This window comes from Pan paniscus, chromosome 6 (assembly GCF_029289425.2).
Source record: "Pan paniscus chromosome 6, NHGRI_mPanPan1-v2.0_pri, whole genome shotgun sequence".
Lineage (NCBI taxonomy): Eukaryota > Metazoa > Chordata > Mammalia > Primates > Hominidae > Pan > Pan paniscus.
Window position 1 is genome coordinate 111,754,186 of NC_073255.2, and position 14,732 is coordinate 111,768,917.

A 14,732-nucleotide genomic window follows, 5' to 3' on the forward strand; every position below is an offset into this window, starting at 1 on the left:
GCCCAGGCTGGAGTGCAGTGGTACGATCTTGGCTCACTGCAATCTCTGCCTCCTGGGTTCAAGCAATTTCGTGCCACCACGCCTGGCTATTTTTTTTTTTTTTTTTCAGTAGAGAAGGGATTTCATCATTCTGGCCAGGCTGGTCTCGAACTCTTGACCTCATGTGAGCCTCCTGCCTCAGCCTCCCAAAGTGCTGGGATTACAGGTGAGAGCCACCACTCCCAGCCAGAGAAATCATTTTGATATCCTGAATTATAAGTAGTTGCTAAGATACTCAGAGCATCAGACACAGATCATCCTTTGACTTGGCATTCTCTTCATCTAGAAAAGGAATCTTAGGGCTGGGTGCAGTGGCTCACGCCTGTAATCCCAGCACTTTGGGAGTCCTAGGTGGGAGGATTACCTGAGATCAGGAGTTTGAGACCAGCCTGGCCAACATGGTGAAACCCCGTCTCTACTAAAAAAGAAAAGAAAAAAAGAAAAACAAAATTAGCTGGCTGTGGTGACACACGCCTGTAATCCCAGCTACTCGGGAGGCTGAGGCAGCAGAATCACTTGAACCCGGAAGGTGGAGGTTGCAGTGAGCAGAGATCGTGCCATTGCACTCCAGCCTGGGCAACAAGAGTGAAACTCCTTCCCCTGCCCAAGAAAAAAAAAAAAAAAAAGAAAAGGAATCTTAGGTAGGTAGTTACAGGAAACAAATGAGCTCCTGAAAATTGCCTCATGATTGTTTTAACAGATTAAAACAAATATCAAATGAACCAAGAGCGTGTGAAGTGTACTTTCTTTAAAGAAACCATAATTTCAATGGTCAAAACAGTTACTATGCACTTTTTAAATTTATTTATTTATTTATTTATATTTGTTTATTTTTTTGTAGAGACCGGGGTCTCGGTATGTTGCCTAGGCTGGTCTCAAACTCCTGAACCTTTGGTCTCACGTGATCCTCCTGTATCGGCCTCTCAAAGTCACTCTATAAATTTTAGAAGAGCAGACTTTGAAAGGTAACCTAGTTTACTTACACGAAATAAAAAAGCAGAAATAATGTGTTTCTTGCAAAAATCACAAGATAAAATAAGACCAGAATCCTGATCTTTTTTGAGTTCAAGTTAGTATTAGCTCAATTCCAGTTTAACTGCCTTCAATGTTTTATTTTTCTTTATATAGATTTTTAACAACATAATACATCACAAAAATTGTCAAAACCTTGTTTTTCCTATTTTTGCATACCAAAGTAAAAATTTCATGGTTGTTACTCTTTTATAATTTAAAAGTGAAAATGGTTACTTTTATTTTTATTAACTAATTTCTATAAAACATTTGTGAAAAGACAGTGGGCTAATTAATCAAAGTTCATTGCTGGTTGCACCTGTCATTTTTACTAAAGAATGGTTTCTACTCATACTACTTGTAAAATAAATTTTACCGGGGTATTATGTAAAATATAAGTAAAAACTTAACAAAACTTTTGGACACAGCTAAACAAATTTTAAAATTTATTTATTCAAAATTTTTGAATATTGCTGATAAACTATTTCTGCAAGTATACATGAGAAATTGCTTAACATGGTTCTTCTCTGGGAGGTAAATTCAGTGTCTAGGCATAGAAGACTACACATCCTTTTGTTAAAAAAAAATGTTCTCATCATTTTACTTTTTAAAACCAAACAGGGCCAGGCGCGGTGGCTCACGCCTGTAATCCCAGCACTTTGGGAGGCCGAGGCAGGCGGATTACGAGGTCAGCAGATCGAGACCATCCTGGCTAACACAGTGAAACCCCGTCTCTATTAAATATAGAAAAAAATTAGCTGGGCATGGTGGTGGGCGCCTGTAGTCCCAGCTACTTGGGAGGCTGAGGCAGGAGAATAACGTGAACCCAGGAGGCGGAGCTTGCAGAGAGCCGAGATCGCGCCACTGCACTCCAGCCTGGGCGACAGAGCAAGACCCCGTCTCAAACAAACAAACAAACAGGAAACCAGCAACAATAAAACCTTTTTCAGAATCCTGTGTGATCATGCAATTTCAACATTTTGCAATTCACTTCAGTTTAATCAATTTACTTAAGATATTAGAATATGAATTATTTAATAACAATAAAAAAGACTAAGTATTTTGTTTCTAATACGTCTCATAATACGACGGGAAAAGTTAAAGAAACAATATGGACTTATAAGTATTTATCCCTCTAAGCAACTAGATGATTTCATGGGAAAGAAACTTCAAAGCCAAAATAATTATATTTTTATGACTTAGAACAAACACACATTAACAAAAAATTAGCCAGGCGTGGTGGCGGGCGCCTGTAGTCCCAGCTCCTCCGGAGGCTCAGGCGGGAGAATGGCGTGAACCCGGGAGGCGGAGCTTGCAGTGAGCGGAGATCGTGCCACTCACTCCAGCCTGGGCGACAGAGCGAGACTCCGTTCCCCCGCCCCCCAAAAAAATAACAAAAAAAAATAAAAAGAAAAACACACAATAATTTATTTAACCAATTTATTTAACTTAAGTGCTGAACCTATTTAATTTAGGCCACATTCACGTTGATTACTTTCACTAATTTATTTAAGGTATTTTTAACCAACCTTTTAAATTTAAGTAATAGAAAATTTAAAAAATGAATTAGTGCACAAGACAGATATGGACATTTGTCTAGTCTCCCTGCTTATTTACAAGTAAACTTCAGCAGATGCTCTAACTACTTTGAGCTTGGAAAACCCTGGTATTTCAAATATTGAAAGTGAAGCTCTTAAACATTTTCTTTGTGAAAATGATTTATCATATATAGACATACCAACACAATTAGAGACACAACATAGCTTAGCTGATTCACTACTTCCCTGCCTTACTGTACATTTTACAAATTAGAAAACCAAAACTAAGAAAAATTAAGTGACTTCTTCAGTGATGGCCTGTGGCAGAGCTGCAACTACACGCCAGGAGTATTCATTAAGTGGTTCATTTTTTTTTTCATTCTAATTTATTCATTGAGGTTGAGCGGAGCGTGGTAAGAGACTAGGAACGAACAAAAACTCCTGCTTCCTACACAGGGAATGGTCATGGGTGTCTTGGGTCAGCTACTCTGAAATATTAAGTTAATATTTCACTTGCCTTTGACTCTGTGAGGCAGGAGGTTATCTCTGGAAAGAAAAGAGAAATATCCAACTGCTAGGGAAGGTTTCTTACATTCATGTTTGATTTTTCTTCTACTCTTTTGACCACCATCAACAAGACTTTAGTTACAGTTAAAGGGAAAGTTTTATTGCATGTAAACTTTTTTCACATCGGACACTTTTCCTGGCTTTCCAGAGCAACAGCTAGATAAATAGTGCTTGCCAGAAAGTGGAGAAACTAATACTAAATGAATCCACTGCCTACATCCAGGAAGGTTCAGGAGCCAGGAATTCAAAATCCTTGGTGTCAAGTGTCACCAAAACTTAGGGTTGGGGAGTGAAGAAAGGCTTTCGGTTAAGAACTTTAAGATTCCTGCTTGTCTTCTCTTATATCATCCTTTGATGCACCCCTCTACATAACATTCCCCCGGAAAAATAAAAAAATACAAACTCTGCTGCTGTTGAGGATGCAGATGATTATTTAATAATAGAAAATGTTCTTGCAACTTGTAAACGATATTCACACCCTGTTGCCCCCTCCTCGCCCAAAATGTATAAACCCATATTAGGCCTCGAACAAGCCGGATGGACACAAATGAGCAGAACACTGGTGGGTATTTCTGGGATTAGGGCTAAGCTTCATTTTCTTTTCAGCCTTTTCTTAAGCGTCCGCATTCTCCACTATGCATTTATTACGTTGGTGCAAAACTAATTGCACCAACCTATATATGTAATTAGAGAAAAGTAATTACTTTTGCAACAACCTATGTATGTAATTAGGGAAAAGCTATATCTAGCATATTTTTAAAACTCTTTGAGAGGTGAAGGGTAGTTATTTCCTGCTGGGTAGTGTACTCCTTTTCCTAGCTTCACAAACAAAACCCGGATGTGACTTGGAAACGGAAAAAAAAAAAAAAAAAAAAAAGGAGCCGGGGGGGCGCGGAGAACAAAAAGTAAAACTTCTGCTGTTCCCAGTCCTGCAGCCCCAGCCCAGCCGTCCCCCGCGGGCGTGGCAGGTCCTGAGTCAGGGCCTGTCCGTGGCCAGCATCCCTGCTGGGCGATTGAGCAGCGGGAAGCTGCTTGGACCCAGTCTCAAACTTAACCCTAATCTAGCACCCGGGCAGGCCTCCTGGGTTGCAGGGACTTGAGAAAAGGCAGAGTTCTCAGGTCCTAGGAAGCTGGGGCACGCTGGCGTGACAAGCGTCCCGGAGAAAGCCAAGCCCTCGGGGAGCTGGGGACCGCAGCAGGGCTGCAGTCACATCCTGCGCGGGTGGGCGGCGGGCCAGGCCCCGCAGTTGTTTCGGGACGCGCCGAGCTTCGCCGCTCTTCCAGCGGCTCCGCTGCCAGAGCTAGCCCGAGCCCGGTTCTGGGGCGAAAATGCCTGCCCTTCACATCGAAGATTTGCCAGAGAAGGAAAAACTGAAAATGGAAGTTGAGCAGCTTCGCAAAGAAGTGAAGTTGCAGAGACAACAAGTAAGTTGGCTGTTCCGGAATATTTCCTTCTCTGAAATGAAGCAGGGTCCGATTTTTCCTGCTTAGTAACAGTAAAGCAAATAGTTTAGCTTATTTTTTCCCCCTTTTTGTAGCTTCTCTTCTCATCACCCTTTGGCAGTGCCTGGGGACTGCCAGCTGATGTGGGGAAATCCTAGGAGGTAGAGGAGGGAGCAAGGATCTGATAAGTAATTTAAGGCCAAATGTCCTAACTTTTAAGATGCCTAGGAAGGGGAAAATAGACAAGAAATCTTGCTTTCCATTAGACAGCTGTTTTTCAAAACTCACTTGTAGGAAAAAAGCGGATAGCTACTTGGTTCTTTGATCTTTTACACTACTAGAAAGGATGATATTTGAAAGAAATTTTCTAAAACCGTATTTTAAAGTCTTACAAGTACATTATTTAATTTTGAATTTCACCAGTGGCCTTCAGTGATATGCAAAGAACAGTCCACCGAAATTTGGGAGCAAAATATTAGAATTTCTATATTTATTTGTAAATCTCATCCCTTTATAATTTTCACTTTATGTTTTATTAGTATGCGATTAATACAGTAGTATCTGTACTTATTTATAAATAATTATATATACACTGTGGTGCATATGAAAAATTTTTTTAGTGATCACAATTTTAAAGTTTTAGAGACTATTGATAGAGATTACCATTTCATTGAGAACATATGACCCAGTATTCAATATTCTCCACTGAAACGTCTTGGGAGTTTTATAAGTTTTACTTCAATTTCTTACTGGTCATCAAGACCTTCCTTCAGACACTAATCCCTCTTCCTGTTTTAACTCAATCAGGCATCCTGTAGACTAGGAAAGGTCTTTGAATAGATATTGTTTAAAGATAATTAACCTTTCCTCTTCAGCAAGAAAATTTTGAACTGATCTTATTTATTATGGTTTAGCACTAGAAAAAAATTAAGAAAAACAATGGAAATGAAGCATTATAATATGCTCACTTGCCTTCCTGTTCTAGTTATAATAAATCTGTTAAGGGCAAGAGTCTTCACTGTTGAGTGATGATTAGAAGATGCAGGCATTTTTGTATTTTACTTTTTACATATTTCTTTTCTCAAATTTAACCTTTCACATCCAAATCCCGGCTCTTCCTACCTTTTATAATGAGCTGTCCCTTCTATCATGTTAAGGGTTTGTAGCTTTAAAAATACCAATGCGTTTAAAGGGGGAAAAAAGGAAGTTACACTACCCAATCAATAAGCACGCTTCTTGAAACCTTAAGGGACCCATTTCATGGATGGCGAAGTTCCCAGTACAGCAAGTGCTGGCCACTTAGATATGTTCACACAATAAACCTTAGGAGTTACATATTAAACAGAGTTTCATATGCTGAAGTACAGCATTGTCTACGTAAGGTTCTAATATCTTAATATTTGGTATCACTGTGCAGAACTTAGGAAAAAAGACAAGCGTCTTCTACTTACTCAGAGTTTTAAGTTAGCTATTGCACAGTGATGTGGATGCAACCGACTATGTAAAAATTGACTGTATCATTCATTAGCAGTTTCTCCCTGCTAGCCAGCCTGACCCTTTAGGACACGGCCTGTGGCATCAACTTCCCACCTCCAGAAACCTCAAGTGTATGCCAGAGGGAGAAAAAACTCTGGATATATGTAACCTTAGGAAATACAGAAAGAGGCATCTAAATCTCAACAATAATATTAAGACATTTGATTATACACTTGGAATTATACATTATTATTGCTAGGCAAGCATTGGAATGCTTAGAGATCATTCATCTCCCTCACTTTAAGGATTAAAAAAAACTTGAGTCCCACAAAGGCTAACTAGCTCCACATTTAAGACCACAGAGATAGATAGTGATAGGGCAGGTACTAAAACATTCTTCTTCTCATTCCCAGTCCATTATTCAGTCAATAAATAGTTAACATCTGGGCTACGTGTTCAGTCCTTAACTTAGGCCCAGACAAAACTTGCAAGTTGCATTCTGGCTGTAGTTAAATGTTTATCAAACATATCCTCTTGATTATGGAAGGAAATGCATCAGAGGAGTAATTACTCACATTTGGAGGTTACAGACCTCTTCTGAAACCTAATGAAAAAACCTTGTAAGAAAAGATTCAATGTAGGGAGCATGTATCTTGCTGAGAAATTAACCTGGGACCGTAGACCCTAAGTTATGACACGTGCATTATCAACTCTAAAAATTCACTTAAAATGCATGCACTCTGAATGTCAACAAACGAGAGCAAATGTTACCTGAAAGAATTGTATTTGAAAGATTTTATTTTGCCAGATTTTAAGTCACACAACTACATCACCTAGTTTTCAATTTGAGGTCAGAGGCTTCCACACTGATTTGCAGAGGATAATCATTTGGGGTGTGGAAGTAAAATGTTAACATTGCTATTTCTGTTTAGTTTTAAACCTCACCCATTTATAATTTCCAGTTTATGTTTTTTAATTTTGCATGATGTATTAAGAAAGCAGTGTCTGTACTTATTTGTAGTTAAAAATTATATTCATTTTGGGATACATATGCAAACATGTTTTAGTAGTAACCGTTAAAACAGTTTGAGGTTACTAATTTAGATTACTAATTCAATGGGAACATTTGCCCAGTTTTCATAGGTCTCCATTTAAATTTGCTGGTGCGGCCCGGCGCGGTGTCCCACGCCTGTAATCCCAGCACTTTGGGAGACCAAGGCGGGCGGATCACGAGGTCAGGAGATCAAGACCATGCTGGCTAACGTGGTGAAACCCCGTCTCTACTAAAAATACAAAAAATTAGCCAGGCGTGGTGGTGGGCGCCTGTAGTCCCAGCTACTCGGGAGGCTGAGGCAGGAGAATGGCTAGAATCCGGGAGGCGGAGCTTGCAGTGAGCCGAGATCCTGCCACTGCACTCCAGCCTGGGCAATAGAGCAAGACTCCATCTCAAAAAGAAATAAATAAATTAAATTAAATTAAATTAAATTTGCTGGTACTTCTGTAATTTTTACTTTAAATTTCTTACTAGCAATACAGGCCTTCATTAAAACCCTAATTTCTTTTCTTTTGTTTTTATTCTTTTTTTAACTCATTCTTGCAACCTGTCTTTTAAGGATAGATAGACTTTTTGAAGAAACTATTCTTTTAAGAATAGACTTTTTGAAGACACTATTCAATTTTTTTCTCCATCTCAGAAAAAAATTTATTCTCAGATAAGCCTAATAAGTCTCAGATAAGTCTTTTATTATGATCATTGCCCTCATGCAGCAGGAAGAAATTCTGAGGAGCAACACAGAGTGCAATATTTGGACAATTCCAATCTTTCCAGAATCAGGCTTTTTCCAAAGCTTCTATCATTTCGTGAAATTTCAGAACATGGCACACACCCATAAGTGAGAATCGTGGCATTACACACCCCAAAACATTTGGGGATTATCTACTACTGCACCTGCTCATTAGCATGGAAAATTAAAATAAGAGTATATTTCAGTTCCTAAAATATTGTAGACATGGCATAATTGTATTTTAGCAGAGGAAGGAAATCATATGAGACACAATGGAAAAAAACTGCTGGAGATGATTTATTTAATGCAGTGACTTTCAAACATTTTTTAATTTGACCAACGACCAACAGTAAGAAACATATTTTACATAGGTTGCATCATAGGTATAGTAATAGAATAAAAATATTAGAGTGCAGAGCCCAGATTTTATATATGTATTATATATATAATATATACACACACACACTCACATATATATATAAATGTAAAAAAATGTTTAAAAACTTCTTGTATTCAATTATACTTATTTCATTAAGGTGTAGGGACAAAGTTTAAACAACCCTAACCTAATGTATTCTCTTTTTTTTCTGTACTTAAGGTGTCTAAATGTTCTGAAGAAATAAAGAACTATATTGAAGAACGTTCTGGAGAGGATCCTCTAGTAAAGGGAATTCCAGAAGACAAGAACCCCTTTAAAGAAAAAGGCAGCTGTGTTATTTCATAAATAACTTGGGAGAAACTGCATCCTAAGTGGAAGAACTAGTTTGTTTTAGTTTTCCCAGATAAAACCAACATGCTTTTTAAGGAAGGAAGAATGAAATTAAAAGGAGACTTTCTTAAGCACCATATAGATAGGGTTATGTATAAAAGCATATGTGCTACTCATCTTTGCTCACTATGCAGTCTTTTTTAAGAGGGCAGAGAGTATCAGATGTACAATTATGGAAATAAGAACATTACTTGAGCATGACACTTCTTTCAGTATATTGCTTGATGCTTCAAATAAAGTTTTGTCTTGGGAAGATGAGTGTTGGTGATTTAAGAAGACACTTTTCATGCATTAACTTTTATATTTCTCCCCGTAATCTTTTGGGTGTGGAGTATGATTGGGTTTGGAATATGATTCAGAAGGTTAGGTGGTTCGACAGATCACATCTCCAAACTCTGTGTCAATGGTTTAGAGTGCTGAGTTCTGACCTCTGGAACGTGTTTGATCTAACCTTAACTATTAAGAAACTGAGCAGGTAGAATTCCTATAACATTGACAGAAGTCAGATTATCTGAGTCAGGAACAAGGCCAAGCCACATCTATGTTAGTACTTCCCTAGTTTATCATCATTGAGATCTTCTTAATAGTGTTCCTGTAGTAGTAGCCTTGAAGAAAATACTGAGTTGGGGTTCAGGAAGAGTGCCCTGCCTCTCTGCAGTGTAGTGGCCAGGCCAGCCCTGGCTTTGAGAGCCCGTACTTATTCCTGCACAGAGCTACATCTCCCATGTGCTCTCCAGGTCTTGGGCATGGCACTACTCCAGTTCTGTGGCATTGGTGCAGACACTTGGACCTCTGCACTCGTGCTTGCCAGCATTTTCCAGCAGGCCTGGGCCAAACATGCCTTTTTTTCTTCTCCTCCAAAGGAACCAGTGAATCTTTGCCCACTTTAAAGATTAGTTGGTCTTTTTCTTACTGATTTGTAGGAATTCTTCATATATTCTGGCCATTTATTCGTGTTTGGTGATATGTGTTGCGAATACCTTCTCCCAGTCTGTGGCTTACCTTTTCATAGTGACCTTCCCTTCAGTGGTTTTATCCTGCAGGGCAACACGTCAGAGTATAACTCCTGCTCAAGTTCATAACAAAGGTACCTGAAGCCCAAACCTCACAAAAAGGGACCTTTCTTTCTCTCCTTGAGCATTCTCCTGCTTTCTTCTCTGTCTTTTGGGTCAAAATTGCTCCAAGTTTGAGCCAAAAGAAAAACGTGGAAAACCCCTTGCTGGTTAGCTCTAGCTCAAATGGACTTAGTTATTAACTTGACCTGCAATTTTCAATGTGGCACCAGAAGCCAATATTTCTCCTTGACTAGCTCTTTTCTCCCACTTACACATGTAGGTATACCTTACTATCAAGCGAGAGAGGTGCCTGTAACCTGTAGCAGCTTTCTAAAGTATATCAGCATCCTCGTTCTGAAATTCCTTTCCTTTACCTCTCTGGGAAAGAACAGAATACCCCAGGCTTTTGAAAAATAGTTTACACAGACCAAAAGCAGGAACTATTTCCTTCAGTTTCCTGACACTGTCCAAGTGATGACATCAGTTGGCATTACTGAGAGCCCAGGGATAATTTTAGCCCAAAACTACTACTCCTAGGAAGGAGTAGTATGATCTACTACTCTTAGGAAGGATTTAGGAATAGTAAAGGTGTATTTCTTCCAAACAGCATAGAACTATTAGTACTATTAGTCATTTAACATTTAACATGGCATGGGATTTTAGAGCTTTGGTGCCTGTAAAGTTTTATTAGCTGTTTCATTTCTTTGCACTCATAAAAGCAAACATTTATTCCGGTTACTGGCAAGGCAGATTAAATCACCTGCTTCTTTCATGAAAGGCCAAGACAATACATTTATTCCCTAACTTGTTGGGGGTTGTGATTACAAGTCTATATCCTGATTTCTATTAGCACATTCAGCTATCCATTCGTGTACACTCCCAAGTCCTAGCTTTTGCTCTTCATGTCTCTTTCAACCATATGATCAATCAGTCAGACGACTTCTGGTTTTTCCTGAATAAATATCTAATCTTGTAGGTGCTTCTATTAAATATAATTCTGTTTCTTTTTCTTACCATTTATCATTATAGCCCAGCCAACATGTAGAAGTGCAATAAAAATATTTTAATTTTCAACTGTTCAACTGCTAAAATTATTAGCTTGTATTAAAAAAAGAAAAAATACATCCACTATATATTTAGATATAAATGTAACCTTTGGTGACTGATAATTTGTTAAGTAGAATTTAAATTATGTATCCAATTTATTCAAAGTGTATAGTTGTGTAATTATTTACTATTTGATTAAAAATAGTTATCATGCATTGTGTAGTGAGACTTAGGTTCTATAAACTCATATAGAATTAGAAAAATCAGGCCGGGCAGGGTGGCTTACGCCTATAATCCCAGCACTTTGGGAGGCTGAGGCAGGCGGATCACGAGGTCAGGAATTCGAGACCACCCTGACCAACATGATGAAACCCCGTCTCTCCTTAAAAATACACAAAAAATTAGCCAGGTGTGGTGGCACGCACATGTAATCCTAGCTACTCAGGAGGCTGAGGCAGGAGAATCACTTGAACCCTGGAGGCGGAGGTTGCAGTCAGCAGAGATCACGCCACTGCACTCCAGCCTGGGTGACAGAACAAGACTCCATCTCAAAAAAAAAAAAAGAAAAAAGAAAAATTGGGCTTTTCTGTTTCTAGGCAGAAGCTACCTTACAAGCTCATCCACACTTGGTATTGTGAGACCAAATTTTTTTGTATGCTAGATGCAAATTAATATCTCACCGTTGTCTAAATTTGCATTTCTTTGATTTCCAATGATTTTTAGTCAGTTTTCGTGTGTGTCAATTTTCTCTTTTGAAGTTGCCTGTTCTCCTCCTTTGCTGGCAACCACTAATTTGTTCTCCATCTCTATAATTAGGTTACGACTGCTGCATAAATCAAATCATACAGTAGCTATCCTTTTGAGGTTGGCTATTATCATTCAGTATAATTTCTTTGAGGTTCATCCAGGTTGGTTGTGTGTATCAATAGTTTATTCCTTTTTATTGCTGAGTAGTATTTTATGCTACAGAGGTGCCACAATTTACCAATTTATCCATCAAAGAATGTCTGGGTTGTTTTCAGTTCTCTGCTAATGCAAGTAGAGGTGCTATGAACATTCATGTACAGATTTTTGTATGAAGATAAGTCTTTGCTCATCCAGAATAAATTTTTAGGAATACATTTGCCAGGTTCCATGGTAAATTTATATTTACTTTTTAAAAAAACTACCAACCTGTTTTCCACAGTGATTGTACCATTTTACATTCCCATAAGCAATGTATGAGCAACTCAGTTTCTCTACATCTTCATCAATATTTGGTGTTATCACTATTTTTCGTTTTAGCTATTGTGGATAGTAATATCTCATTATGGTTTTAATTTTATCTCTCTGATGGCTAATGATTTTGAACATTTTTCGTGTATTTGCTATGTGTATACCCTCTTTGATGAAATGTCTATTCTTGTGTTTTGCTTATTTCTAATTTGTTTATTTAATGTTGAGTTTTGAGGGTTCTTTATATATTTGGGATATAAGACCTTATTAGATATGTGATTTGTAAATATTTTCTTCTATTCTATAATTTGTTTTTTAAACCTTTTAATGCTTTTTTTAATCTTACAGAGTAGATGTTTTCAATTTGATGAGGTCCAGTTTATCCATTTTTTGTCTTATAGATCAAGATTTGGCTGTCAAGTCTAAAAAATATTTATCTATTCCTCATCCCAAAGACTTTCACCTGTGTTTCTTCTAAAAATTTTATTGTTTTATGTTTTATATTTAGGTCTCTAATCCATTTTAGTTAATTTTTGTATGAGGTGTGAAGTTTAAATATAGGCCTGCTCGCCCCTTCCTTCCTTCCTTCCTTCCTTCCTTCCTTCCTTTCTTTCTTCTTTCTTTCTTTCTTTGCCAGTAGTCTAATTGCTCTAGGATCACTTATTGAAAAGGTTATTCCTTCTCCATTTAATTGCTTTTGCTACTTTGCCAAAAATTAACTGGGCATATTTGTGTGAATCTATTTCTAGGTGTCCTTTTCTATTTTATTCATTTATGTATTTATTCCTTTACCAGCTCCATACCGTCTTGATTTCTACCATGATATAATAGGTAGTAACATCAGGAAGAGAGATTCTTCATACTTTATTCAATCTTTTTCAAAATTGTTTTGACTATTATGTGGGCTTTCTCTTTTCATGTAGAATTTTACAATATTTATGTCTACCAAGTAAATACAGGGTCTCAGCAGTAGAGTGGAGATGACAGATAATAGAATCAGTAGGCCTGAACACAAATGTATAGGATTTTCTCAATCTGAATAGCAGAGAGCAGATAGGTTTTTAAAAATGAACAGATCCACAGTAATACGTAGAGCAGTAACAAGAGATCTAGCACTGGCATAATCAGAGTCCAGGAAGAAAAGGAGAAGAGTGTGGGAATGAAAAAGTAGTAAAAGAAAAGTAGTGGATAAAAATGTACAGAATTGGGGGGGAGGAGCCAAGATGGCCGAATAGGAACAGCTCCGGTCTACAACTCCCAGCGTGAGCGACGCAGAAGACGGGTGATTTCTGCATTTCCATCTGAGGTACCGGGTTTATCTCACTAGGGAGTGCCAGACAGTGGGCGCAGGCCAGTGGGTGCGCGCACCGTGCACGAGCCGAAGCAGGGCGAGGCATTGCCTCACTTGGGAAGCGCAAGGGGTCAAGGAGTTCCCTTTCCGAGTCAAAGAAAGGGGCGACGGACGCACCTGGAAAATCAGGTCACTCCCACCCGAATATTGCGCTTTTCAGACCGGCTTAAAAAACGGCGAACCACGAGATTATATCCCACACCTGGCTCGGAGGGTCCTACGGCCACGGAATCTCGCTGATTGCTAGCACAGCAGTCTGAGATCAAACTGCAAGGCGGCAGCGAGGCTGGGGGAGGGGCGCCCGCCATTGCCCAGGCTTGCTTAGGTAAACAAAGCAGCCGGGAAGCTCCAACTGGGTGGAGCCCACCACAGCTCAAGGAGGCCTGCCTGCCTCTGTAGGCTCCACCTCTGGGGGCAGGGCACAGACAAACAAAAAGACAGCAGTAACCTCTGCAGACTTAAGTGTCCCTGTCTGACAGCTTTGAAGAGAGCAGTGGTTCTCCCAGCACGCAGCTGGAGATCTGAGAACTGGCAGACTGCCTTCTCAAGTGGGTCCTTGACCCCTGACCCCCGAGCAGCCTAACTGGGAGGCACCCCCCAGCAGGGGCACACTGACACCTCACACGGCAGGGTATTCCAACAGACCTGCAGCTGAGGGTCCTGTCTGTTAGAAGGAAAACTAACAAACAGAAAGGACATCCACACCGAAAACCCATCTCTACATCACCATCATCAAAGACCAAAAGTAGATAAAACCACAAAGATGGGGAAAAAACAGAACAGAAAAACTGGAAACTCTAAAACGCAGAGCGCCTCTCCTCCTCCAAAGGAACGCAGTTCCTCACCAGCAACGGAACAAAGCTGGATGGAGAATGACTTTGACGAGCTGAGAGAAGAAGGCTTCAGACGATCAAATTACTCTGAGCTACAGGAGGACATTCAAACCAAAGGCAAAGAAGTTGAAAACTTTGAAAAAAATTTAGAAGAATGTATAACTAGAATAACCAATACAGAGAAGTGCTTAAAGGAGCTGATGGAGCTGAAAACCAAGGCTCGAGAACTACGTGAAGAATGCAGAAGCCTCAGGAGCCGATGCGATCAACTGGAAGAAAGGGTATCAGCAATGGAAGATGAAATGAATGAAATGAAGCGAGAAGGGAAGTTTAGAGAAAAAATAATAAAAAGAAATGAGCAAAGCCTCCAAGAAATATGGGACTATGTGAAAAGACCAAATCTACGTCTGATTGGTGTACCTGAAAGTGATGGGGAGAATGGAACCAAGTTGGAAAACACTCTGCAGGATATTATCCAGGAGAACTTCCCCAATCTAGCAAGGCAGGCCAACATTCAGATTCAGGAAATACAGAGAACGCCACAAAGATACTCCTTGAGAAGAGCAACTCCAAGACACATAATTGTCAGATTCACCAAAGTTGA

The 14,732-nt window shown here is 39.2% G+C and overlaps 1 protein-coding gene across 1 annotated transcript; it reads left to right on the forward strand.

The window, feature by feature from the left end:
• Window positions 1-3,753: 3,753 nt before the first annotated feature.
• On the forward strand, window positions 3,754-8,880 carry GNG11 (G protein subunit gamma 11). The gene is made up of 2 exons (XM_003809718.5): window positions 3,754-4,580; window positions 8,457-8,880. Exons 1-2 carry the CDS (start codon window positions 4,485-4,487, stop codon window positions 8,580-8,582), a joined length of 222 nt encoding a protein of 73 aa, XP_003809766.1. The 5' UTR covers window positions 3,754-4,484; the 3' UTR covers window positions 8,583-8,880.
• Window positions 8,881-14,732: the final 5,852 nt, after the last annotated feature.

Bases quoted from the DNA above. Each gene is read 5' to 3' on its own strand.
- GNG11 (XM_003809718.5), top strand. From the start codon at position 4,485: ATGCCTGCCCTTCACATCGAAGATTTGCCAGAGAAGGAAAAACTGAAA. The intron at 4,581-8,456 runs GTAAGTTGGCTG...TCTGTACTTAAG, and splicing joins TGAAGTTGCAGAGACAACAA to GTGTCTAAATGTTCTGAAGA.